The sequence below is a fragment of the Sminthopsis crassicaudata genome, chromosome 2, assembly GCF_048593235.1.
Source record: "Sminthopsis crassicaudata isolate SCR6 chromosome 2, ASM4859323v1, whole genome shotgun sequence".
In the NCBI taxonomy this organism is placed as follows: Eukaryota; Metazoa; Chordata; class Mammalia; order Dasyuromorphia; family Dasyuridae; genus Sminthopsis; species Sminthopsis crassicaudata.
This window is the reverse complement of record NC_133618.1, coordinates 467729528-467755745: the sequence shown is the minus strand read 5'-3', so window position 1 is coordinate 467755745 and position 26218 is coordinate 467729528. Positions and strand designations below refer to the sequence as shown.

The 26218-nt window shown below is 36.1% G+C and overlaps 1 protein-coding gene across 1 annotated transcript; it reads left to right on the top strand.

Moving 5' to 3' along the window:
* The first annotated feature begins 18175 nt into the window (after window positions 1-18175).
* On the top strand, window positions 18176-23863 carry HSPA5 (heat shock protein family A (Hsp70) member 5). The gene is made up of 9 exons (XM_074293080.1): window positions 18176-18302; window positions 18485-18726; window positions 19178-19409; window positions 20065-20202; window positions 20779-20891; window positions 20977-21367; window positions 21491-21728; window positions 22208-22375; window positions 22938-23863. Exons 2-9 carry the CDS (start codon window positions 18593-18595, stop codon window positions 23495-23497), a joined length of 1974 nt encoding a protein of 657 aa, XP_074149181.1. The 5' UTR covers window positions 18176-18302; window positions 18485-18592; the 3' UTR covers window positions 23498-23863.
* Window positions 23864-26218: the final 2355 nt, after the last annotated feature.

The window sequence follows — 26218 nt, the reverse complement described above, 5'->3', positions numbered from 1 at the left end:
CCACCCGATTTAAAAAAAGAAAATCACATTTATCATAACAAATACACATAATCAAACAAAACAAATTCCTTCATTGATCAAGTTCAGATATATATATATATATATATATATATATATATAATTCTCTATTTTGAATTCATCGTCTTTGTGAGGAAGTAGCTAACACTTCATCCTTAGTCTTCTAGAATCCTGGATAATCATGATATATATCATAATTCTTACTGCTCTCAAAATTGTTTGTTTTTACAATGCTGTTGTTATCTAAATTGTTCTCCTGTTTCTGCTGATTTCTTTTTTCATCAATTTATGTCTCCAAAATCATTCTTTTTAGTAATATTGATGTTTTAGTATAAATTGTTCTTTAAGTTCTGCTCATTTTAGAAGATGGAATATTAGATTCATGGAATAGCCAGGAGGTCATTGTCTCTGGATTAAAGAGTACAAATCAAGAGCAGGGCCATCTTTAGTCATCCTTATCTATATCTGGCCACTGAACCAGATGGTTCTGGAGGGGAGAGTGAGGCTGGTGACCTTGCCCAGCCTCTCTCACTTACATCTAATTCACTAGTATATCATGGCATCACCTTCCTGATGTCATGGTTCTTTGATAAAAAGGGAAAAAGAACAACATTCAGATATTAAAGTGTAAAAAGATTGAAAAGCCTCCTTGAAGCTCACACTGACCATGGGGATCTCCTGGGACAAATGGCACAAGCACTGCAAGTTGCAAGCACAGGAGCCCTACCCCAGGAAATTCAAATGTGAACTGGCCATCCACCCATCCACCCCAAGATCATCTCCTGCTGTATGGGAATCCGTGAGGGCTACAAAAAGTGCTTGGCCTGAGGCTGGACATGGACAACTTCTCCTGGGGCTCCGAGTGATATACCCAGAAAACGAAAGACTTTGATGTGGTCTACAATGCATCCATGTGGTATAAATCCCACTCAGCCCTTCCATTGGACCAGAAGAAAGAAGCAAAGCTGACTCCTGAGGAGGAAGAAATTTTAAATAAAAAGTGGTCAAGAAGAGCCAGAAATGTTGCAAAGGTGAAGCGGATGGCTTTGGCCACACATTAGATGTGGGAGGTGACAGATAATGATGCATCTAGGATAACTTTGAGGTTTTAAGCCTGAAGAACTGGGTAGATAGCAGAGTAGTAGAATTCTGGAGGAAAGGTAACAAGTTCCATTTTGGATATATTGATAAGATGTCTACTGGACTGTAATACACTTATGTCTCCATAGTCCTGAAAAAAATCCTCACATCCCTCCCAGCGATCATCCTGAACTTCTCTTCATTGTTTTGGCTAAAATCCATGGACAAATTATCTACAATTGTTTTCTATACTCCTTCTTCTTTTAGTTCCTTTTAAAATTTTTTATAATCTTATTTTCAACTCTATCTTTCAATTGAAAAAGTATCACCTAGTAGCCCAATATTTATCTAGGACTATCTATTTATTGATCTGTGTTGTCTTCACCATTAGAATTTATTTTAAGGGTAAGGACTGTTCTAGTTTTTCAGTTTACTTAATGATTATCATAATGTTTTCTTAACTTGATCCTGCCCAAAGAAGTAAAAAGACTTTCCTAGCCAGAGATAAGTGGAAGAAACAAAATTCCCCATGCCAGATCCTGGAACATCAAACTATATTGTTCAATAGCTTCCAAGGTATATATCCACATTGTTAGCAACATTTTCAACATCACCATATTCCATATAATAAAGTCATGTATAAGGGACAGCTAGGTGGTGCAGTGCATAGAGCACCAATCTTGAATTCAGGAGGACCCGAGTTCAAATCTGGTCTCAGACACTTAACACTTCCTAGCTGTGTGACCCTGGGCAAGTCACTTAACCCCAGCCTCAAAGCAGGGGGGGGGGAGGGGGAAATCATGTATAAATAAAGAGTATTATTACATTACCAGATAAAAGTCATTAAATGAGGAGTCAGAAGTCCTGGATTCAGTTTTTATTTTTCCATTTACTTCCAATACATCAGTTTACCTTCCTGACACTGTTTCTTGTTTACCAGTTAAGTAGCTTGGACAGTTTTATCTATATGTTCAATTTTTAACGTAACGCATATGCTCTTCTATGTTAGTTCCATAAAACTAATTTTGGGGATGGGGGAAAAAAAAAGGTTAAGATTAATTAATTCATTGAAGGAGGGACCTCCTGGTTTGGAAACTCACCTGACTGATACAGATTACTAATTCATGCTTAGGAATTTACTGAAGTTTAGATTTGGATACTGGTTTATCTTTTTTGTTGGGGTGCATAGAAGGCAATCATGGTTGAATGACTTGCCCAGAGTCACGGACATCATAATAATTAGTAGTTGAGGCTGAATTTGAAAACTAAAGTCCTCCTGGCTCCTGGGCTGGTACTCTTTCCCATTGCGCCACCTAGCTGCCTGACAAGAAGGCCAGCACATTATAAACTGCATTTTGCAGCTTCTTCTCTTATACCTTAACTCTCTTCCAGTTACTTTTTAGTGTAATGGCATTGGACTCCTTGCTGTCCCTTGAATAAGGGAATCACTTTGCTTTAGGCATTGTCTCTAGCTAACCCCAGCCTGGGAACTCTCTCTCTCTAGCTCTTCCTACTGGTTTCTGGTTTCCTTGAAATTTCAGCTTAAATTCTCTCTCTGCTAGAAATCTTTCCCAGTCCTTCTTAATGATAATGCTTTCCTGCGAGATTTCCTCCAATTTTCCCCTCTTCATATTTATTATGTTTTTTTTTATCTTACACTATAAAAATAGTTATGATTAAAAGTCTTGCTAAGATCTATTTTTAATAAAAGTGCAGTTTTGTTCTAAGAAATAAATGTTCAATTTCTAAATATTTTTGCCATTTATTCTGCTCTTGACTCTCCCCAATTGTCTAACTTAGAAAATTCAATGGGTGAATTTACTGAATGAAAAAAGGTAAGTCTAAAGTTATTGAGTTAATCTGAGATCTGAAAAAATTCTAAATATTGAAAGAAATGAAATGAGGAAGAAATTTCCATATAGAAAAATGTAGCTAAAGGATCTTTTATTTTTTTCTCAATAGTATTTGATTTTTCCAATCTGAAAACGTTTTCAGCATTCATTTTTGTAAGATTTTAAATTCCAGATTTTTTTCTCCCTTTCTCCCTTACCTTCCCCCTCCCCAAGAGAGCAAGCAATCTGATATATATACTATATATATAAAATACATGAGCAATCATTTTAAATATATTTCCATATTCGTTATACTGTGAAAGAAAAATCAGAAGAGAAAGATTATAAGAAAGAAAAAGGAAACAAAAAAAGGTAAAAATAGTATGTTTCCATCTATATTCATTCTCCATAGTTCTCTCTCTAGATGCAAATGGCATTTTCCATCCCAAGTCTTTTGGTATTGTCTTAGATCTTTGTATGGTTGAAAAGAGCTAAGTCTATCATATTTGGTCATATGTAATGTGTATTACTGTGTACAATGTTCTCCTCACTTCATTCATCATCAGTTCATGTAAATCTTTCCAGGTTTTCCAGCCTGCTCATCATTTCTTATAGACCAATAATATTCTATTACATTTATATACCATAACTTATTCAGCAATTCTGCAACTGATGGGGATTTTTAATTCCTTGCCATCATAAAAAGAGCTGCTACTAACATTTTTGCACATATGGGTTCTTTTATTACACCACTGTTTCATGCCCTACTTCCCACTTGACTTCCGTCTTTAAATTCCTAGACTCCTTCAAGGCTTAGATCAAAAGTTACCTCCCACATAAAAACTTATTCTTGATGTTTTCCTCTCAAACCTGTTACTGCTCCCCCTCACGAAACTAATTTGTGCATATTTTGTACACTTTGTATTATTTACTTTTCTGTGTTCCTGTTGTATAGCTCCAGTAGAATTTTAGTTCCTTGAAAGATTATTTCACCTTCATTTTTGTAGTACCATGACCAGGCAGGTGCCTGAAACATAGTAGACACTTAAGAAATATTTATAAAATTGAATTAAGTTGAATCTCATAAGAGAATTAATTTAAATTCACAAACTGTCTTGTTCTGGTTTAGTATCAGTACTTTTTTTAGTCAAGTTGAAAGGACTAAATGAAATTCTGACTTTTTTTTAGTTACTTTAATATTATTCATCAGATCATATTGATGTCATTTTAACATTTTAATTTATTTTTTTGTTTCGTTTTAAGTTTCAAACTGTCTCCCTTCTTTCCTCTATACCCTGCACTAGAACAGGGCTTCTTAAACTTTTCCTACTTATGACCCCTTTTCTACCAAGAAATTTTTATGCAACCCCTGGTATACAGGTATATAAAATAAGCATATAAAATAAACATAATTGATATATTTACTTTAATTTATAATAATCATATAATAATAATAAATCATAATTTTATGACCCTCTCACATCCACTTTAAGATTTTCACTGGAGAAGGTTACCATTTAAACATAGGGGTGTGTGTGTGTGTGTGTGTGTATGTAAAACCATACTGTGCATATTTCTATTTATTAGTTTTTTCTCTGGACTAGAATAGCATTGTCCTTCATAGATCCTTTGTAGTTGATTTAAGCATTTAAAATACTCAGAATAATTTAATCATTCTGCAAACAATATTGCTATGACTATGCAATATTCTCTTGGTTCTGCTTATTTTACTCTTCATTATTTCATGTCTTTCCATGTTTTTCTAGGATCAAGTTCCTCATCATTTCTTACAGCTCAATGGTATTCCATCATAATCATATACCATAACTTATTCAACCATTCTCCAATTGATGGGCATCCTCTCATTTTTCCAATTCTTGGTCACCGACTTGTGTTTTAAGTCCTCATCCCTTTTTATGATTTTTTACAATTTTTGACCTTGTTGAGCCCCTCCTTAGGAAACCCTTTGATACCTTTGCTTCTGGAACAATGTTTTCTTCTGTTTCTCTTACTTGTCTGATTATTCCTTCTTAGTTCCCTTTTCTCACTCTTAGAGAAGACTTAATAAATACTTCTTGATTGATCAATAATGCATATTTGGAGTTTTTCTCATCGTATACTCTAGAATTCAGGGGTTCTCAAACTACGGCCTGCTGAGGACATTTTTGCAGTCCCACCAGGTTATGGCAAATGGGTTGAGGGGAGGAGACAGAATGTGAGTTTTTGTTTTTACCATAGTCCGGCCCTCCAACAGTCTGAGGGACAATGAACTGGCCCCCTATTTTAAAAGTTTAAGGACCACTGCTCTAGATGGTTAAATAACAATCCCAAATAGTGATAAATTTATAAAGCATTATTTCCAAGTTAATGAGGCTAAATTTGGGGAAGAGATGCCTAGGATCACTTCCTAAACTAACTACATCCATAAAATCCACCCCTACCCAGGAAAAGGGGACAACTAGGTATTAAAGTGGATAGAATGCCAGGCTTGCAATCAGGAGGACCTGAGTTCAAATCTAACTTTTGACACCAACTAGCTATTGTGATCCTAGGCAAGTCATTTAACCATGTTTATCTCAGTTTCCTCATCTATAAAATGATCTGGAAAAGAAAAAGGCAAACTATTTCAGTATCTTTGCCAAGAAAACCCCAAATGGGGTCATAAAGAAATGGTATCAAACCTTGATTTAACTGCATGTTGATGAGATTAGAAGAGATGAATTTATCTGGGAGAGGCATTTTGTTCAAGTCAAGAGAGCCAGCAAAAGCAAAGTAGAGTAAGCTGAGTCCAATTTCTACCCTAACTGGTATTCTCCAAGTAACTATTCTACTTACATTTTGCACAGCAGCCAAAATAATCTTAAGGCCCAAGATCTAATTATTTTTATTCCTCTGATAAAAAATATTCAATGGTTTTTTATTATCAGCACTAGATTAAAAAATAATATTTCTACTATCTGACTCTAGCCCACCCTTATAGTCTTATATTACTCCCCTTTGCATAGTTTACTTTTCAGAAGAACTGAACTATTTACTATTCCTTCATCTCGACATACTACCTTCCTTTTTGAATTCTTTGAAGTTGGACCCCAATAATGAATTCACTTTCTCTTATCAGACTTTCAAAGCCCTTATCTTCAAGGTTCAGCTCTTCTATACAGTCTTCTCTAATTCATCCTTCCACACCCTCCAAATATTCTTAATCATCATTTGATCTTAATTTGTTCAATACTTCATTTTTTAGTCTGCCTGTCAATTAACAATCAATTATTAAGCATTTACTATGTACCATACTTTATATTGGTACCTACATAGTAGATGGGGTCACAAAGTTGGGTTGGGGATAAAAAGAAAAACAAAAACAGTCAACCATAATAAAACATCAGAACAAACAATGCCTGTTCTCCCAGAGCTTACAATCTCAGAGATATCATGCAAACAACTATGTACAAACAAGATATGCATATAAGATAAACTGGAGATAATCAACCTGGGAAGGCACTAAGGAGATCAGGAAAGTCTTCTTGAAAAAGGTGGGATTTTAGCTGGGACTTGAAGGAAGCAAAAGAAGCCCAGAAAAGGAGATGAGGAGGAAGAGAGTTCCAGGCATAGGGGACAGAGACTCCAGAGATTGGAGAGGAAGTGTATACATCCCTGTATGTACAGAGAGAGTCCTGTGTATATATATCACATTCCCCTACAAGAATATATGTTCCTTGAAGGAGAACACAGACTGTTTCATTTTAGCTCTTGCAGTGCTATTAGTTATCATAGTATAAAGCAATATAAATATATAAATTTAAAAAATAAATATGAAATTAGATGCTTATTTGTTGAATTCAATTGATGGTCAATTATTTAACACATTGGCTTGGACTTCATTTAGACATCAGTTGAACCCAAGAGCAATTAGAAGTTTTTAAAGGGCTTTTTTTCATTTACTGCCTTTTAAAATAGATTTTTAATTTCATAGAATAAGATTCAAAATAGGAACAGACTTCAGGCAGACCCTTTATTTTATAGATGAAGAAATTAAAGCCTGGAGAAGAAAAGGGACTTGTTCAAATTTTCTTTTAATCCCAAAATTGAAATCTAGAGCTAGGCAGGGCCACAGGGATGATAACCCTACTTTATTCTATGCTAGTTAGAACCAATTGTAATATTGTTATAGCTCTGGATATTCCAACTTGGGAAGAACATATCCTGTTAGAATATACCCTGTATTGTTTGCTGTATGGAGGAGGTGGGAGGTGAAAAAAGGGAGAAAGATTTGGAACACAAGGTTTTGCTGAGGGTGATTGTTGAGGGCTATCTTTGCATGTTTGCAAAATTAAAAAAAAATTTAAATAAATTTTAAAAAAATAAAATAAAAATAATATATGCTGAGTAAAATGATCAGGATATTAAGGACTCTGGTACCTATGCCAAAATGTGAATTAAATGAAGAAACTGGGATATTTAGCCTGGAGATTATTTATCAAGACCTCTCTTCAAACATGAATTAGGTTGACATGTAAAAAAGGCATTTTTCTTATTCTGCTTAAGGGAAGCAGATTTAATTTTTTTTTTCATAATGTTAGTAGTGCTCTCTCTACTAATATAATTCATAAACCTTCCATGCCTATTTACATGAATATGTGTGTTGCTGTTGTTGGGGTGTACCAAAAATGGTGGAATAGGTCAAAATGTCATCTCTGAAAGAATTCAAGCTCATATTAAGCAAAGGCATTTATTTGGTCATTTACTTGGAATAAGGAATAAAGTATCCTGTAGGCCTTTTCTTAAAGGGAGATAAAACACCCCAGTGAGGGATTATATAGTGAAAGCAGAGTATGAGAAAATAGGAGAATTGGGTAATCTCAGTTCCATTTGATCAATCTTATGGGAAAAATCCCTCTGATTAGATATATCTCAGATATGATATTCATGTTAAAAAAATCCTTTTTGTGTGTGTATGTGTGTGTGTGTGTGTGTGTGTGTGTGTGTGTGTGTGTGTGTGTGTGTGTGTGACAGAGAGACAGACATATAGAGAAAGGCAGAGAAAAGAGAGTCAAAAGGGAAGGGAAGGAAAGGGAGAAAGAAAGAGGGGGAGAGAATCGGATATAATAGCTAGATATACAAGGTAAAAGAACCTTTTGTGGGGTCAGGTCATTGGGCTGGGGCAGCAGTTAACATTCCATCACTTGACTAAAAAATGAATCACCTGCATGGTTTATACTGCTTGTCTTCAGACTACAGTTTGTTACTTGGCCTGCCCTCAAAGCTTTTTTTAGTTTTCAGAATTTGACATAGTTTGTAATCTAATGATAAGTCTTTGAAACCTTAAGTTCACTTTTTATGCTACAATGAAGAATTGAAGGTGAATCAATGGAAGTCCTAACAGGAAAGCTGTCCCAAAGTGGAACTGGTAGTAGAGGCAAATCAGTGGATTCCCCATCATTGTGAGTATTCAAAAGGAAAATAAAATATCACTTGCTAGAGATGTTGGAGACAAAGTTGTTATTTACATAGAGTTTAAGCTAGTTGACCAGTGAAATAAATATCTTCCAATTTTGGGATTTATCATTTTGGGGGATTTTTAACCTTCCTTATTCAATCTAACAAATATTAAGAATTATGTCCCCAAATTTGGAACTATGCCCAAAGAGCTATCAAATTGTGCATACAGCATAATCATGTCTCTTGATCCAGCAGTGTCTCTAATGGGCTTATATTCTAAAGAGATCATAAAGTAGGGAAAGGGACCTCCATATACAAAAATATTTGTGGCAGCCCTTTTTGTAGGGGTGAGAAACTGGAAACTGAATGGATGCCCATCAGCTGGAGAATGGCTGAATAATTTATGATATATGGATATTATGGAATATTATTATTCTATAAGAAATTATCAACAGGTTGATTTCACAAAGACCTGGAGAGAGTTACACGAACTGATGCTAAGTGAAATGAACAGAACCAGGAGATCATTGTACACAGCAACCACAAGATTATACAATGATTAATTCTGATGGATGTGGCTCTCTTCAACAATGATGTGATTCAGACCAGTTCCAATGATCTTGTGATGAAGAGAGCTGAGGGGGGGGACTGAGAATGGATCACAAGATAGCATTTTCATTCTTTTTGTTGTTGTTTGCTTGCATTTTGTTTTCTTTCTTATTTTTTCTTTCCTTGTTGATCTGATTTTTCTTGGGCAGCATGATATTTGTAGAAAGATGTGTAGAGGAATTACACGTTTAATAATATATATTGGATCATTTGCCAACTGAAGAAAGGGGTGGGAGGGAGGGAAGGGAAAAATTAGAACACAGGGTTTTGTAGGGGTGAATGTTGAAAATTATCCATATATTTTGAAAATAAAATGCTTTAATTAAAAAAAAGAATTATGTACTAATTAGGAACTAATTGCCCAATTAATGGTTAATTAATGGTTCCTAATACTCAAAAGGCTATAAAACTATGCATAATGTCTAATCTACCAATGGCACTATTTAGTCTGTATCCCAAAGAGATCATGAAAGAATGAAAAGCACTCACATATGCAAAACTGTTTGTAGAAGTTCTTTTTATGGTGGCAAGAAAATGGAAATCGAGTGAATGCCCATCAATTGGGGAATGGCTGAATAAGTAATGATTTATGAACGTAATGGAATATTATTGTTCTATAGGAAATGATGAGTATTTTTAGAAAAGCCTGAAAAGACTTCCATAAATTGATGCTGAGTATAGTAGGTAGAACCAGGAGAACATTGCTTTTTGATGTTATTTATCTTTAATATAATAATTTAATATACAAATATTAACAAATTAAAATCTAATAATGTACATTATTGCATTGCACCATTTTCTTTTTTCTATAGCACATAAATGAAAGCATATTTTGACCTATAAACAATGTTACAGTATAACCTTGATTAACTGGAAAGCTTTTAGGGTACAGGTCTGCATATCTAATGACTAATGTTTATTTATTTTATTTTATCTTTATTTATTGCTAAAGCAATTGGGATTAAGTGACTTGCCCAGGTTCACATAGCTAGGAAATATTAAATGTCTGAGACCACATTTGAACTCAGGTCCTCCTGACTTCAGAGCTGGTACTCTACGCACGGCACCACTTAGCTGCCCCATGATTAGTGTTTAATTCTTCTAGATAAGTGGATAGAGCGCGAGGCCGGTCCAAAGTCAGGAGGACCTGAGTTCAAATCTAACCTGACATTTAACACGTCCTAGCTGTGTGACCCTGGGCAAGTCACTTAATCCCAATTGTCTCAGCAAAAAAAAAAAAAAAAAAAAAAAAAAAAAAAAAAAAAAAATTCTAAATAAAAGCCTTTCAAGAATAGTTCACTTTTATTGTCTTAATTTTACTGCTTTTATCAACTAACTGTATTATGATAATTGAGAATCTTGCTATTCCTAAGTCATAATGAGGATCAATTAAATCTAGCTTTCTAATGTCATTTATAACCTTATAATACCAAAAATATCCTTCAGAAAATATACATGACTAGTTAAGTTCCACTTTTTATAAAAATCTTTTCCCTTTTCAATGAGTATTAGGTCAGAAATAGGAACACCATGGGATAATATCACTGACAAAAACAGAAAAGTTTTGATGCTTTTGGCACTTATTCTCATTCCTTCTGGATTTTGTAAATTACCCTGACATTATTTCTTATGGCTGGTATGATTTGTTCCTTTCTTTCCTACCACTGTTTTAACTTGACTTATCTCTTTGCGGTGATCATGGTGCCTAAATCGTCTTCTGCTTCCCTGACAAACCCCTTGAATTTTATGTTCAGCATTCTAAAGGGTAGATCTTTGTCTTTGCATGATTTCAGGTTTTCTCAGTGTTATTCATTCCCTCTCAGATTTCAGTGCAAAATTATCTACAAGAGATCAAAATTACATGAGCGTTCTTAGAATATACTCATGAAGGGATATAATTCATCAATAGATATATTAAATTTACTTTAAAATTCCCACCATTAACTATATTCAATTTTGCAGGAACACAGATAGACTAGTTAGCATGAAATGTCATTTTCCATAATTAGAATAAGTTCATATTGTTCAGTTCAAGATACTTTTGAGTTAATTGGAAACTGGAGTCCACTGAGACCTAGAAAACCCAAATGATAATAAACACAAATATTTACATGTTAAACAGTTCACCTTTTCTTAAATCATATGTAAAATATACTTATTTATTCATCTCTTTCTATGTTCTCTGGCAAATCTTATTTATAAATCAGACAAAAGGTTTAATCTATGATTGACATGATTTGAAATTCAAAAAATTTTAATTTTCATATTTTATTGGGAAAGAAGTGTTCTCAGCAATAACATCTTTTTTAAAAGTAAATTGAAACTGTAGGAGAATATTGTACACAATAACAGCAAAACTGTGTGATGATCCACTATGATAGACTTAGCTCTTCCCAGCAATATAGTGTTCCAAGACAAGTCCAAAAGACTTAGGGTGGAAAATACCATCCAAATCCAGAGAAAGAACTATGAAGACTGAATATGGATCAAAGCATCCTATTTTCACTTTTTTGTTTTGTTTTGTTTTCTTGTGGTTTTCCCCTTTTGTTCTGATTTTTTTCCCTAACATGACTAATATAGTAACATGTTAAAAATGATTGTACATGTATAATCTATATGCTTTTGCTTGTTGTCTTAGAGAGAGAAGAGGTAGGGAAAGAGAATTTGGAACTTTCCAAAAGAAATTTGGAACTCAATAACTTACATAAATGAATGTTGGAAACCAATTTTTTATGTGTACATGGAAAAATAAAATACTATTGAGGAAAAATAAATAAATTTATGAAGATGAATGTTGAAAACTATCTACATATAATTAGAAAAATAAATATTATTAAAATAAAAAAAGAATTATGTGCCACTTTTCTTTTGTGTTTGTGTCTTCTTTCATAACATGACTACTGTAGTTAAATGTTTTGCATGATTGAACATATATAACCTATATCAAATTACTTGCCATGTCTGAAATCAGCCTGTTCATAATTTCTTATAGAATAGTATATAATTACATTCCTATATTATAACTTGCTTATTTATTCCTCAATTAATAAATATCCATTGAATTTCCAATTCCTTGCAAAAAGAGCTGCCACAAACATTTTTGCACATGTGGGTCCTTTTTCCTCTTTTATGATTTCTTTGGGATACAGACCCAGTAATAGCACTGCTGTATCAAAAGGTAGACACAGTTTTATAGCCCTTTGGGCATAGTTCCAAATTGTTCTCCAGAATGATTGGATAAGTTCACAACTATACCAATAATTACATTAGTCCTACATATCCTCCAACATTTATCATTATCTTTTTATATAGTCAATTTGATAGATGTGATGTGATACCTTAAAGTGGTCTTAATTTGCATTTCTCTATTTAGAGCATTTTTTTTCAGATGACTATATAGATGGCTTTAATTTCTTCATCCGAAAATTTTTCATATCATTTGGTCACTTATTGATTGGAAAATGACATGTATTTTTATATAAATTTCACTGAGTTCTCTATTTATTTTAGAAATGAGGCCTTTATCAGAAACACTGGCTATAAAAGTAGTTTCCAAGCTTTGCGCTTCAATTCTAATCTTTGCTGCAGTGTTGGTTTTTTTCAAAAACCTTTAAATTTAATGTTATCAAAATTTTCCACTGTGCTTTTTATAATGTTCTCTATTTTTTGTTTGATCATAAATTTCTCCTTTTTCCAAAGTTGTAAGAGGTAAACTATCCCTTGTTCTTCTGTTTTGCTTATAGTATTACTCTGTATGTCTAAATCATGAACTAAGTATAGAGTGTGAGATTTGGTCTATGCCATATTGTTTTTCAGTTTTACAAGAAATTTTTGTCAGATAATTAATTTTTATCTCAGAAGTTGGAATTTATGGCTTTATCAAATAGTTGATTACTATTGTCATTAACTATTGTATTTTGTGTGCCTAACTTATTCCATTGATACACCACTTATATTTCTTAGCTGTAATATTCTCTCTAAAATGTAATATTCTCTGTTGAGGTTTTCTTGGGGTCTCTGGAAGTAGTCTTCATTTCAGTTCAGTAATTACCATGAGTGCAGCCAAGGATTAAGGTCCAAATCCTTTATTATCTCTTTCCAAGTCTTGCCTCCTTTCCTGGGGCCTGGTTAGCTTTCTTAAAGACCTATCTCTCTCCTTGGTTCCAAGAGTTAACAAGCTCCTTTGTCTTCTCTGCTTCTGCCAGCTTCTTGAGGTCCTCCTGAATGTGTCTTGGTTTCTGTGGAGGAGGCAGGAGGACCACCACCACAGTCTCTGTATTCCAGTTCTGATTCTGGCTGAGTTTGTCTGAACTTTTATTCTCTCTTATCATAGGTGTGAATCTTGTGGAACTATATTAAGTACTAGAACTAGAGAAGTGTTGTTCTAAACAACCATTGTCTCTATCACTGACTTAGCACTTTGTTTCAAGTTCTGACCCATAACACTTAGCCAGTAGCAAATAGTTTTGATGACTACTACCTTTATAATACTAGAGGACACCTTCCTTTGCATTTTAAAAAATTAATCTCTTTGATATTCTTGACTTTTTGTTCTTCCAGATAAATTCTGTTATTATTTTTTTCTGGCTCTATGAAATAATTTTTTGGCAGTTTGGTATGGCACTGAATAGATTAATTTAGATAGAATAGTTATTTTTATTACATTAGCTCAGCCTACCCATGAGCAAATGATATTTTTCTCTACTCTCTTTTCATTTGTCTTTCTAACAACATTTTCCTCTGAAACTGGGACTGGCACTAGCCTAGGCTACTTTTTCAAAGATCTTCAACAGAGAGGGGAGAGGGGTATATTAGTCATTGCTGGTGGCTGTAGCCCAGAGGACTAGGAGAGAGATTACTACCTACATATATTATCTCATTTGATTTCAGCAATGCTATGAAGTAGACTTTAGGATTTGGAACTAGAAGAGAACATAAAAAAATCATCTGGTCCAATTCCATCTTTCTTCCCGCTCCTTACCAATTTTTCCTTTTGGTTCAGATCTGTGATTACAACTATTTAGTGAGTTCCTCATTAAGAAACCTCACTGTCTATCAATGCAAATCTTCAACTACTTCTGTAATTTATAAGTTTAGAAATTTTCTAGGAGCCCTGAGAGCTATGTGACTTGCTCACTTAGTCATAGAGCCAGAGGTCAGCTTTGAACCTGGGTCATGCTAACTTTTAATTTGGTCTCAACTCCACACTGCTTTTTATACAACCTGCTTATCACATTTAACAAATGAGAAAATTGAAACCCCTTGAGAGGTAGTTACATCAGTGGCAGAGGTTAGGTCAAAGTCAGTCTTTTGATTCCAAATACAATATTTCCCCTCTTCTTGCACCTCAGAGAATAAAGATTAGAAGCCAGAAATGGAAGGTACAGAGATGCAGATTTTGTTTCTTGAAAAGGAAAAGCTTTTTGAACATTAGAACTGGTAGGCAGAGTATATATTAATTTAACAGATCCCAGGAAACTGAAGCTTTAAAAAGGATAAGCTAATTGCTTGAGGACGAAAACTAATATATAGGAGAACTGAGATTACAATAGGTTTTCTTACTATTAATCTGATACTCTTTATTACATCATAATGAACTTTCAATTATTTAAGACTGATTGTTTAATTTTTTACTATAGTAGCCTTTTCCTAATGTCACTTTTCAGATCACTAATCATACTTTTAAGAGGCAAAGAAAGGACATAAAAGCAAGTGGAAAGGATAATGAGAAAACCTGAGGATTCTTGTTTGAATCTTGCTCAGCTAATTATTACCTAAGTCATTTTCTTTTCTCTAGGCTTCAGTTTCCTCATTTATAAAATGAAGACTAGATGATCTCTAAAATCCTATTCAGCTTTTATATTCCTTGTTTTACATTCCAAAATTCTGTGTTCTATATATAACCTATAACAAATTGTCTCAAGAAGAAGATAGTTGAGGGAGAAAGAATATTTGGAATTCAAAAAAATTTTTAAATGAAAAGTAAAAATTGTCTTTACATATAACTGTGGAATTCAAAAAAATTTTTAAATGAAAAGTAAAAATTGTCTTTACATATAACTGTGGAAAAATAAAATTATTAAAGGTCAAAAAAATTCTGTGTTCTGAGATACTAATGCTAATATTTTATATTCTAAGGCCCCTTTCAACTCTAACTTCCTATATTCTGTATTCTAGTATTCTATGCTCTGTAAGTCTCTTCAGGCTCTAATATTTTTTACCAGTCTGTGATCTTAGGACCTTTAGGACCTTAGGACCTTTCTGTCTTCAATTTTGCCTTTATTTAATTTTGAAAATTACCTGAAATTTTTCAAATGAAACTTTATAAATTTTATCAAGTCATAAAGTCACTATTTGGTCTTATTGATAGGTATTTACAACAGGAAATGAAGGAGTTGAGATAGATAATCTCTAAAATTCCTTCTCCCTCCTCTCTCTCTCTCTCTCTCTCTCTCTCTCTCTCTCTCTCTCTCTCTCTCTCTCTCTCTCTCTCTCTCTTTCTCTCTCTCTCTCTCTTTCTTTCTCTCTGTATATATATATATATATATATATATATATATATATATATATATATATATATATATATATATATATATATATATATATATATATATATATGTTCTAGGTTCTAAATATTCTAAAGTCTCAGCCAGACTTCTGATTTTATGTCTGTACCATTCTTGACTGTAAAGTGCTTTCCAGCTCTGACATTCTAAAATCTTCTGATGCAACAGGGGGGCAGTGGAACTGAAGGAACGTCAATATTGCAAGAGTATTGCAGGACCAGCACAATGAAGGAGCTAGATGATGCAATCACTGAAGTAATTTAAGAGCCAAACCTATCTGGGGGAGTATGATTTTTAAGGAACTTTTTAGGAGAAAGAAATTTTCTGCCAACATATGATCAGATCAAGATTTCAAACAGAACTCTGGGGGAAAGATTTCAAACACCGCATGATCAGTCTATACGTAGAATCAAAGACTCACAAAGTTAAAAAATATCTTAGGGATTATCTAGTCAACCTGTTCATATTATAGAAGAGAAAAGTGAAATCAAGGGAGGGGAAATAACTTGTCCAAGAGCTAATAAGGGGCACAACTGGGACTTAAAACCGTGGTCAACTGGGAGTACATTACACCACATTTCTATGTGATAAAATGTTCTGATGTTCATTTTAACAGCAATAACTAGTATAAAGTGGAAATTAAGACATTCCTGGAGCTGATAGTAAAATAGAGATTTTTACTAAGATCTCACTACCTTCCTCATAATATTATAGTATAATAGAAATTAGAGGTTTTTTTGTTTTGATTTTTAAATGAGTGATTTTGGAGAGAACAGGAATCACAAATAAAGGCATTAAATAGCTGACACTAAGATATAGTATCTATATGATGAGGAGGAAATGTGGAGAATAGGGACTCATTTCCAAGTCAGAGCAGCTTTCTTTGGAAATCCAAATCATCATAGTGATAATGCTGAAAGAGGCAAAGTTACAGCTACTAGAGGCAGGTGAAATGACGACCTAGTGTGGGCAGTGGGCCAGACCCATCACAATATCAGCTGCTGGGGGGAAGCATAGTAGTGGCAGAGAAGATTAGAAGAGAGGTAATCCTGAGAGACTTACTCAGCCTAGGAGAGGATATGAGAAAAAACATTTAAAAGCATTTAAAAAATATTATCTGAGGTACTGTGGCGTTCAGGTAGCCGCTGACATAGAAAAGAGAAGAAGAGACAAAGTGATCAAGCAACAAGGTGGCCCAAGACCTAGCCTGGAGTTGTGACTCTGACACCAACTGTGTCACCTTAAGAAGGTAATTTTACATTTCTGGCCTCCAGTCCTTCTCTATCAAATAAAGGGGTTTGAACTACATGAGGTCTTAAGTCCCTTCCGGTCCTGGTTGTCTTGCTGTCTTCAAGTACTGAAGTAAACAGAGCCCTGGGCTGGAGTCAGGAAGCTCCCCCTGGCAGGAGCCTCAGATACTGACCCTGGGCAAGTCAGTTCACCCTATTTGACTCAGTTTTCTCATCTGTAAAACAAGCTGGAGAAGGAAATGGCAAAGCCTCCAGATCTTACTCAAGACAACCAGTAAAGACTGAAACCACTGAATAATAACAATTTTTTAAAAAACAAAACACGAATATGTGTTAGTTTTTTCCCTTAGCCCCCAGAGTGGAGACTTAGGAGCAGTGGCTAGAAATTGAGCAGACAGACCCGCGGCAGACGAATTTCCTAATAATTATTACATCGAGACTGCACAGCACGGAGTCATGTGGCTCCAGATTTGGGTTTTCTGTGACTAGAGGAAGGGTTGATTTATCACTTGTCAGTAATATTGCATAAGGGATTCCTGTGCAGGTGGGCATTCAACTTTCCGATTGTGAGATTCTAGGAAATTGCAGTGGAAAGATCACAGGACTTAAGAATGGGCCAGTAAAGTTCCTGCCCCAGTTACAGAGGACGAAACAAGCCCAGAGAGGGAAAGTGACCTGTCACTTCCGCAGCGGATGAGTGAATTAAGTCTGGATACCAGAATTCTACTGCGGATATACAGTAAGACCTTTGCCCTCCTTGGGCCTCAGTTTCCCCATCGGTAAAATGAAAGGCTAGGAATTTCCTAGAGTAACTTCCAGCTCTAAACCTTCCGTGAGTCTTCCTTAGATTCTGAGAACAGATACTTGCCGCGGGAGGGCGGAACAAGTATTTTAATGGTACACAGCGATCATATTCATGCTCTGGGACTGCAGCACCAATAGGCAGAGTAAAGAGAGATTACCATACAGACACTAGAATCGGGAGCCAAGGGGAGCGCATGGAATGTTTGAAGGGGCGGGGACCAGAGTTTGCAACTCCCCAACAGGTAACCCAGCCGACACCCACTTGAACGTCTCAGAAGCTCCAGAGAGAAGGTGGGACCAGGGCGGCAACCAGCGGAAACTGCTCTGAGGATTGAGAGGCCGGCGCGCGCCACTTTTAAGTGATTGACAGAGAGTCTACCAATAAAATGCTTCCGCAGGGCCAAAATGCCTCTTCGATTGGTTCTCTTGGGCTCAAAGGAAGACCAATGAGACGATGAGGGAGAGTCGATGTGATGACGTAGGCTGCGGCTGCCGCCGCCTCGAATCGGCGGTGGCCAGCTTGGTGTTTGAGGCCAATAAGAGGCGTCCAACGCGCGGAGACTCCACCAATCGGAGGCCTCCACGACGGGGCTGGGGGGTGGATATATAAGAGAAGTCGGCGCCGGCTCGGGCCCAGACTTGACCAACGGACTGACGGAGGACCATTGAGACTGCTGAGACTTTTTGCAAACCTTCCGTGCGAGGTAAGCGCCGCGACCTTGGGCCCCAATTTGGGGAAGGAGGCTAAGAGAACCGAGTCTAACTAATCTATGCTTCGTTGCCGTCGCCCCTTGGCCCTGGCCGGTCCTGGGGGAGCTTCCGCCCATAGGCGATGGGCCTCTGTCGGCCCCGGCCTTCTTAGCGCGACCCGTGTCTCTCTCTGCAGGTTGTTCCCTCTTCATCCCAGTTAACTCCATCGAAGGAATCCTGTCCGGAGAGCGGAGGGCGAACGGAAGCGCAGATAAGCAGGAGGGCGGGTGGACCTACAGACAGGATGAGGCGCTCGGTCGTGGCGGCGGCGGCCGCCCTGCTGCTCCTGGTGGCCATGGGGGCTCGGGCTGATGAAGACGACAAGAAGGAGGACGTGGGCACTGTGGTGGGCATCGATCTGGGCACCACCTACTCGTGGTAAGAGCAACAGCTGCCCCTGTTGAAATTTCCCCATCTCGAGAGTTTTTTTGGGGGGCCCCGAGAGGATCTGGTCCATCCCTGGCTTCTGACAGCGTCTCTAGGCCAAGGCCTATGGTTGGGAGGATCCAGTCTGGAAAATTTCCACGAGCCTTTGTTAGGGGTTTTCCTCGGTCCCGGAAGGTTTTTTCTTTGGGAGCCTTCTTGGAAGTCGGAGACCAGATCCTGGAGGGGGGGGGGGGTGTTTGTGGAAGGGATGAGATGCAATCATCCTTTAGGCCCAGGCGGGCCTCCCCTCCTGCCCAAATCTGATTTCTTAAGATCGGGGCAAGGGGAGGAGGGTCAATGGGGAGGATGGTTTTTCCCCTTTTTCCTGTTTTCTAGTAGTGTTTTCTTTAACAATTTTGTCCAAGGCTCATTTGTTTTCTCCGGCCTGGTCTTTCTCCTCCAGTGTTGGCGTGTTTAAGAATGGCCGAGTGGAAATTATTGCCAATGATCAGGGCAACCGAATCACACCTTCCTATGTGGCTTTCACCCCAGAAGGAGAGCGGCTCATTGGTGATGCCGCCAAAAACCAGCTTACCTCAAACCCGGAGAACACAGTCTTTGACGCTAAGCGCCTGATTGGCCGAACGTGGAATGACCCTTCAGTGCAGCAAGACATTAAATATCTGCCCTTCAAGGTCTGTTTTTCTCCGTGAATTAATAATGTATTAAAATATGGGATGTTAAACCTCAATTAGGAAAACTCTAGGATATAGTTTTGAACTTCAGCTTTTACTTTGACTTTTTAAAAAGTGGCATCTTTAGCCATATTTGATATTGGTTTAATATGACCCCTTTGTTTTAAGATCCCAGAGATTTTTTTTTTTTTTTCGTTCTATCATCTTTAAAATGGTTAAATCTTTAGAACATTAATAGTGCTTGAACAAACAGTGGTGTTGTAATAAAATTAAGCCTGGAAAGAGCACAGTTTCTTTGTTAGGCAATAGTATTGGTCCAACCATATTACCCAGAAATTCTTTTTAGAATGCGATCAATAATGGCTTTGATTAAAATCATCAAAAGTTTTTGGAAAGTATAACTAAGTAAACAAAAATCCATAATTGCTTTTGGACAGCATAGTATTAGTACTAGGAGAGCAAGTTAGAATAGTCCTAAGTTTCTATGGCATCCAGGGAATTTAAAATGCTGATACAGAATTAACTACTGGGAGAAAATTTAAGGCTATAAAGTCTTCATAAGATAGTAGATTCTTGTAACAAAATAAACCTATGTCTGTATATAATACAATTTATTTGGATGTAAATAATCAGATCTTAATCATTTAAAAATTAGGTGGTTGAAAAGAAGACCAAACCATACATTCAGGTAGATGTTGGAGGTGGACAAACAAAGACATTTGCTCCTGAAGAAATTTCTGCTATGGTCTTGACTAAGATGAAGGAAACAGCTGAGGCATATCTAGGCAAGAAGGTAAGAACTTTAGAAAATTGATAGTCAAATGTGGGGTTCATTCATAACATTTGACATTGTTGCCATAACATAGTAAGAGAAATAAAATAGTATACTACGTTAAAAGCTGATCTTGAATGTTGTGCTGTTTTGACACACTGAGCTACATGACCTGTGAGCAAGTAACTTAACCTTTCAGCATTCTAGATAGTTCTGTCAGATTTGCTGTAGAGAAGGTTCTTCCTGCATTCATTGGAAGGAGTTTCCTATGCCAGTGATAACTATAGGTCTAGACTGTTCCCCATATAGTGTAATGTCTTAAAATGGGGGATTGATTGATAATGGAAAAATGGATAGGCAAGATGCAGCTGTAAAAAGCTCTTTACTGAAGAGGGAAAAATCAAGAAACATATATTAATGTGATTTTTTTTTTTTTTTTGAAAACTGACATAATTTCCTCAATAGAGGTTTTTTCCCCATGTAAAAAGAGAAAATAGAAAAGATTGATAAGATCCCTTTCATCCCTAATATTTATGATTCTATAGCGACTACTGACTTATGGCCTTAAATGAGTGACTTTTTTTTTTTTTTTTTTAGGTTACTCATGCAGTTGTTACTGTTCCTGCTTATTTCAATGATGCCCAGCGTCAGGCAACCAAAGATGCTGGTACAATTGCTGGCCTTAATGTCATGAGGATAATCAATGAACCGTAAGTATTGATAATCTGGGAAGTATAAAGTGTTTTGGAAATAGAGAAAGTGCTAATCTGACAGCCTTTTTCCCTCCCTCACCAGTACGGCAGCTGCCATTGCCTACGGCCTAGACAAGAGAGAGGGAGAAAAGAACATCCTTGTGTTTGATCTGGGTGGTGGCACCTTCGATGTGTCCTTGCTCACCATTGACAATGGAGTGTTTGAAGTGGTGGCCACAAATGGTGACACTCATTTAGGTGGAGAAGACTTCGATCAGCGAGTCATGGAGCACTTTATTAAGTTGTACAAAAAGAAGACTGGAAAAGATGTGAGGAAAGACAACAGAGCTGTGCAGAAACTTCGACGTGAAGTTGAGAAGGCTAAACGGGCCTTGTCCTCCCAACATCAGGCTAGAATTGAAATTGAATCTTTCTTTGAAGGTGAAGACTTCTCTGAGACACTCACTCGTGCTAAGTTTGAAGAACTAAACATGGTAGGTATATAGGACATGGAAAGATGTGTTGGAAACTATAGTGGATTAATGGATTTTACTTTCCCTGTAAATTATAGAAGTAAAGGCCTTCTAGTGATTATATATTACTGATTCATGTTTTAGGATTTGTTCCGATCTACAATGAAGCCAGTCCAGAAAGTACTAGAGGATTCAGACTTGAAGAAGTCTGATATTGATGAAATTGTTCTTGTTGGGGGCTCTACTCGGATCCCTAAAATACAACTGTTGGTGAAAGAGTTTTTCAATGGCAAAGAGCCTTCCCGGGGCATTAATCCAGATGAAGCTGTTGCTTATGGTGCTGCTGTCCAGGCTGGTGTATTGTCTGGTGACCAAGATACTGGTAGGTCAACATTTTTAACATTTCCAAAAAGATTTTAATAGAATTCCTAACACACTTCTCTTTGCAGCCATTATCATGAACTAGCTTATGACTTGTGACCCTTTATTGATCTTTTCTTTCCCTTCCAGAACATGACTAATGTAGAAAAAATGTTTATTGTGTGTGTGTGTGTGTGTGTATATATACATATATATATTTAAATAACCAATATCAAATTGTTTGCTGTCTTGGGGAGGGAGGGAGAGAAAAATTCTTACAAAAAAATAATATTGAAAATTATTTCTACATGTATTTGGAAAAAGAAAATACTATTGAAATTTTTTAAAAATTAGAAAGCATAGGGAAAAAAGAATATAGATTAGAGGTAATGCACAATCCTGACTGGTGATATGATGCTGCACATAAATTATTTTGTGTATCCATTAAAGACTATTACTAATGTCAAACTTAACTTGAAACTATAATTCTTTTTGTTTTAGGTGATCTGGTGCTTCTTGATGTGTGTCCCCTTACACTTGGCATTGAAACTGTTGGTGGTGTCATGACCAAATTAATCCCAAGAAATACTGTTGTGCCCACCAAGAAATCTCAGATCTTTTCTACTGCTTCTGATAATCAGCCAACTGTCACTATCAAAGTCTATGAAGGTAATATATTTTAATACAAAGAAATAAGTCTACTAAGTAAACTTAGACTATTTATCAACTGTTGTCTTTAAGAATAGTACTGTAATTAGAAATGAGAAAATTGAGACAAAAAAAAATAATGCTTGTTTATGACCCCAGCTAATAAAGTTATCAGCTAGCATCTAGAGATGTACTGACCATCTTGGGCTCTGAAAAAATAGGGTCTTGCCTTTCTTTAAATTCCCAGTCATTAGGGAGAAAAGTCATATCATATATCCAAAGTAATAACTAAAACATGTTTTTCTCCATTCCTCCCTTGTTGCCTGTTTATTGAAGCCATATTGCCTTTTGTTACTAATTTAAAAAATAGGATATTGAGCTAAATATTTTGCTTATACAGAAAAAGATTAGAACATTCAGTTTGGTTGGACTGCCTTTGGGGAATGTAGTTCTTGCCAGTGGTATGTAGTTGGAGCTAAAATTGAATGAATATAAAAATATTAAGTAAAGATAATGATATGTGGGGGGTTTTATAATAGTTTGTCCTAACAGCATTTTAAGTATTGATGTAATATCTTTGTAGGTGAGCGACCTCTGACTAAGGATAATCACCTCCTGGGAACATTTGACTTAACGGGAATTCCTCCTGCTCCTCGAGGGGTCCCTCAGATTGAAGTCACCTTTGAAATAGATGTGAATGGTATTCTTCGGGTCACTGCTGAGGACAAGGGCACAGGGAACAAGAACAAGATCACAATCACCAATGACCAAAACCGGCTTACACCAGAAGAGATTGAAAGGATGGTAAATGATGCTGAGAAGTTTGCTGAGGAGGACAAGAAGCTTAAAGAACGTATTGATAGCCGAAATGAGCTGGAGAGTTATGCCTATTCACTAAAGAACCAGATTGGTGATAAGGAAAAGCTGGGTGGAAAGCTCTCCTCTGAAGACAAGGAGATTGTAGAAAAAGCAGTGGAAGAAAAAATTGAGTGGCTTGAGAGTCACCAAGATGCAGAAATTGAAGATTTCAAAGCAAAAAAGAAGGAACTTGAAGAAATTGTCCAGCCTATTGTTAGTAAGCTATATGGTGGTGCAGGCCCTCCCCCAGGGAGCGAAGAAACAGGAGAAAAAGATGAGTTGTAGACACCACTTGTGTGTGTTGTAATATTGTAAATACTGGACTCAGGAACTTTTTGTTAGGAGAAAATGGAGAGAACTCAATCTCGAATGTAATTGGAATCTTCACTATGGAGTGGAGTTGAAAATGCTATAGCCCAAGTGGCTGTTTGCTGCTTTTGTTAGCAGTTACTCTTGGGGGGTTGGGTGGTGGGAGGGGGGGGAAATGGTTGGAAGGGGATTAGAATTGGCTTAAGGGGGGAGGGGGAAAGAAACCTGGGTTGGCAAATGTGTTCACCTTGCAAATGTTCTATTTAACAATTGGGTCATGTGCATTTTGGTGTAGAACTTTTTTTCTACCATTAAGTGATACCAATAAATGTTTGTTATTTACATGTTGGTTTTAGTGACTTAAAAACTGGTTTCTCTAATACCTTTGAAGTTTATACAAATAATCCTATGAAAGGCAAGAGGCTGCTAATATTAGGACTTTGTAAGAGATCAAGTGATAGAATCTTTCAGTCTTTAAGCCTAATGGTGATAGAAGTTTGATAACATTGGAATTAATAGCTCATTAAGGCTGCTTTAGGACCTTGTCCAAATCCCCTTATAACTAGTCAAAAGTAATAAAACAGGTTTTCTGAGTTCTAACCAACATTTTCTATTCCATTAAATAGTCTTTTCAAGTAGGCTAGAAACTGATTTAGTATTCTACATTTCTATGTAGTAATGGTTTCAATTATACTCTAGGACATGGGTTCCTAATCTAGCATACATAAACTTTGGAGGGAAATTTATTCATACTGCCCTTTTGATTCCTTTTTGTAATCTTTCACAATATACAAACATAGATGTGTATGATATCTATATAGTAGGGGTCCATAGGCATTATTGTACAGTTAAAAGGAGTTTCATGATAGGAAAAAAGGTAACTAGACTAGGAAAGCTAGACCCAGTGTGAGAAGAAACAGTATGTTTTGAGGAACTGATAGAACAGTGGGAACAAACTGATCGAGCCCTCATTTGACAGAAATCTCGAACTAGATTAATAAAAGTGCCTTTTAGTTGACTTTTTTTCAGAGGTTTTTCAAAAATTTTACACCAAAGAGCCTAAGTAAGGTTAAACATGACTACATATTCAGAGCTAGAATTATAAGCATGCTACCTAGAAGGGACTATAAAGAGCATTTATGATACTTCTCAAAGGATGAAAAAAAAAATAACTAGGACTTAGCAAAGACTAGTTAATAGCTAAATATAGATCATGATTCTTTTGGCCTGTGCTCCATAATTGTTTTCATTCTGCCATGGGACCTTTAAAGAAAGACAACAAACTACTTCAATCTTGAGTAATATTTATTTTGGTACCAATTCTTTAAACAATTTTTCAAAAGTAATTCCAAACACATATGTGATACTTGATGGTAGAAAAAGGATAGATGACACTAAACTGGAGATTGATAGCTTAATTTTATGAAGGAATATTGAGTAAAATTCCCAGCCAAAAATTTAATTTTGAAATAAGGCTTTCAGGACTCTCATTTAAATACTTTAGCCTAATACAGCAACTTTCATGCATCTGCTAACTCAAAAGAAAATCATAAAGTAATAGTGGGGGTTTTATTCAACACAAGCTAATTTCTAAGTTTCCCAGATTTGGTTCTAAAAAAGTTATTCGGAAGGATTTGGGCTTCAGTCATCCTGGCATTTGTGTGTAATAAGGCAAATTTAGATAAAATCTAAACTTGAAATGATCTGGCTACTTAAGGTTAACTAGCTTCTCTATATGGTGTACAATTTTACAAAGTTTTTTTTTTTTTACATCTCTAAAACAAAGGCATTATCCCATGAGAAAAAGACTGACAGATTTATATGACTGACTCCTCAGCTAATTACAAATAAAATTCACTTTAAGTTTGCACTTTGAGGAAGATAATACAAGTATTTCACATTTCACAGGTATAGAAAGAATTTGAGTGGCCTATGCTCAAAGAGCTAGGAAAATTCAGAGGTCCATGTCTCCGTAAGCCAGAGTGAGAATTCACATTTAAATTTCCCAAAGCTAAATTCCATGTTTTTTTCTGTATAATTACCTTATCAGAGATAACTTAAAATAGCTATTAATATATCCTGATAAGGCAGTGTGTCAGTATAAATAATAAATAGAATTCAAATTCCAACTGCTGCTTCTCTGTGTGACCCTAGGGGAAAAAAAAAAAGCCTCTCTGGGACTTAGTTTCTCTCTAAATTGGGGGTATTAAACAAGATAGCCACTATAGTATTTAACTGCTCCAAATCTATGATCTTATATCCTCTAATTGCATACAGAATATCTCTTAGACATTCCAATGTGCCCTAAGTTGAGTTCATTATCTTTTCCCCTAAATGTACTCTTCCTGACTTCACAGTTCTTCCTCTTAGACTCCCTGATTTCCTTCTGGAGTCAAATGACACCTGCATGAAATCTTATGCTTCATTACTATAGCCTCAACCTACCAAATTATGTTTTGTAAATATCTAGCCTTTGTAGGTACATCCTTCCATTAAGCTCCCATGGGCAGGGAATGTTCCCCTTGTTTGTTTATATTTCTTTTTCCTCTAGCACTTGTCACATAGTAGAAATTTAATGCTTGCCTCCTTTACAAATGTTTGTTATGTCTACAACAGTGACATTCATCCAGTATTCCACATTCATAAGCAAATTTTCCTTCACCTCTCATATACAATCAATTATGAGGGCCTTCTCCA

What these genes read in the sequence shown, in the direction of transcription:
- HSPA5 (XM_074293080.1), top strand. Translation starts at nt 18,593, where the DNA reads ATGAGGCGCTCGGTCGTGGCGGCGGCGGCCGCCCTGCTGCTCCTGGTG. An exon ending in AGTTTGAAGAACTAAACATG is followed by an intron (nt 21,368 to 21,490) that starts GTAGGTATATAG and finishes TTCATGTTTTAG; the next exon opens with GATTTGTTCCGATCTACAAT. An exon ending in GTCTGGTGACCAAGATACTG is followed by an intron (nt 21,729 to 22,207) that starts GTAGGTCAACAT and finishes TTTTTGTTTTAG; the next exon opens with GTGATCTGGTGCTTCTTGAT.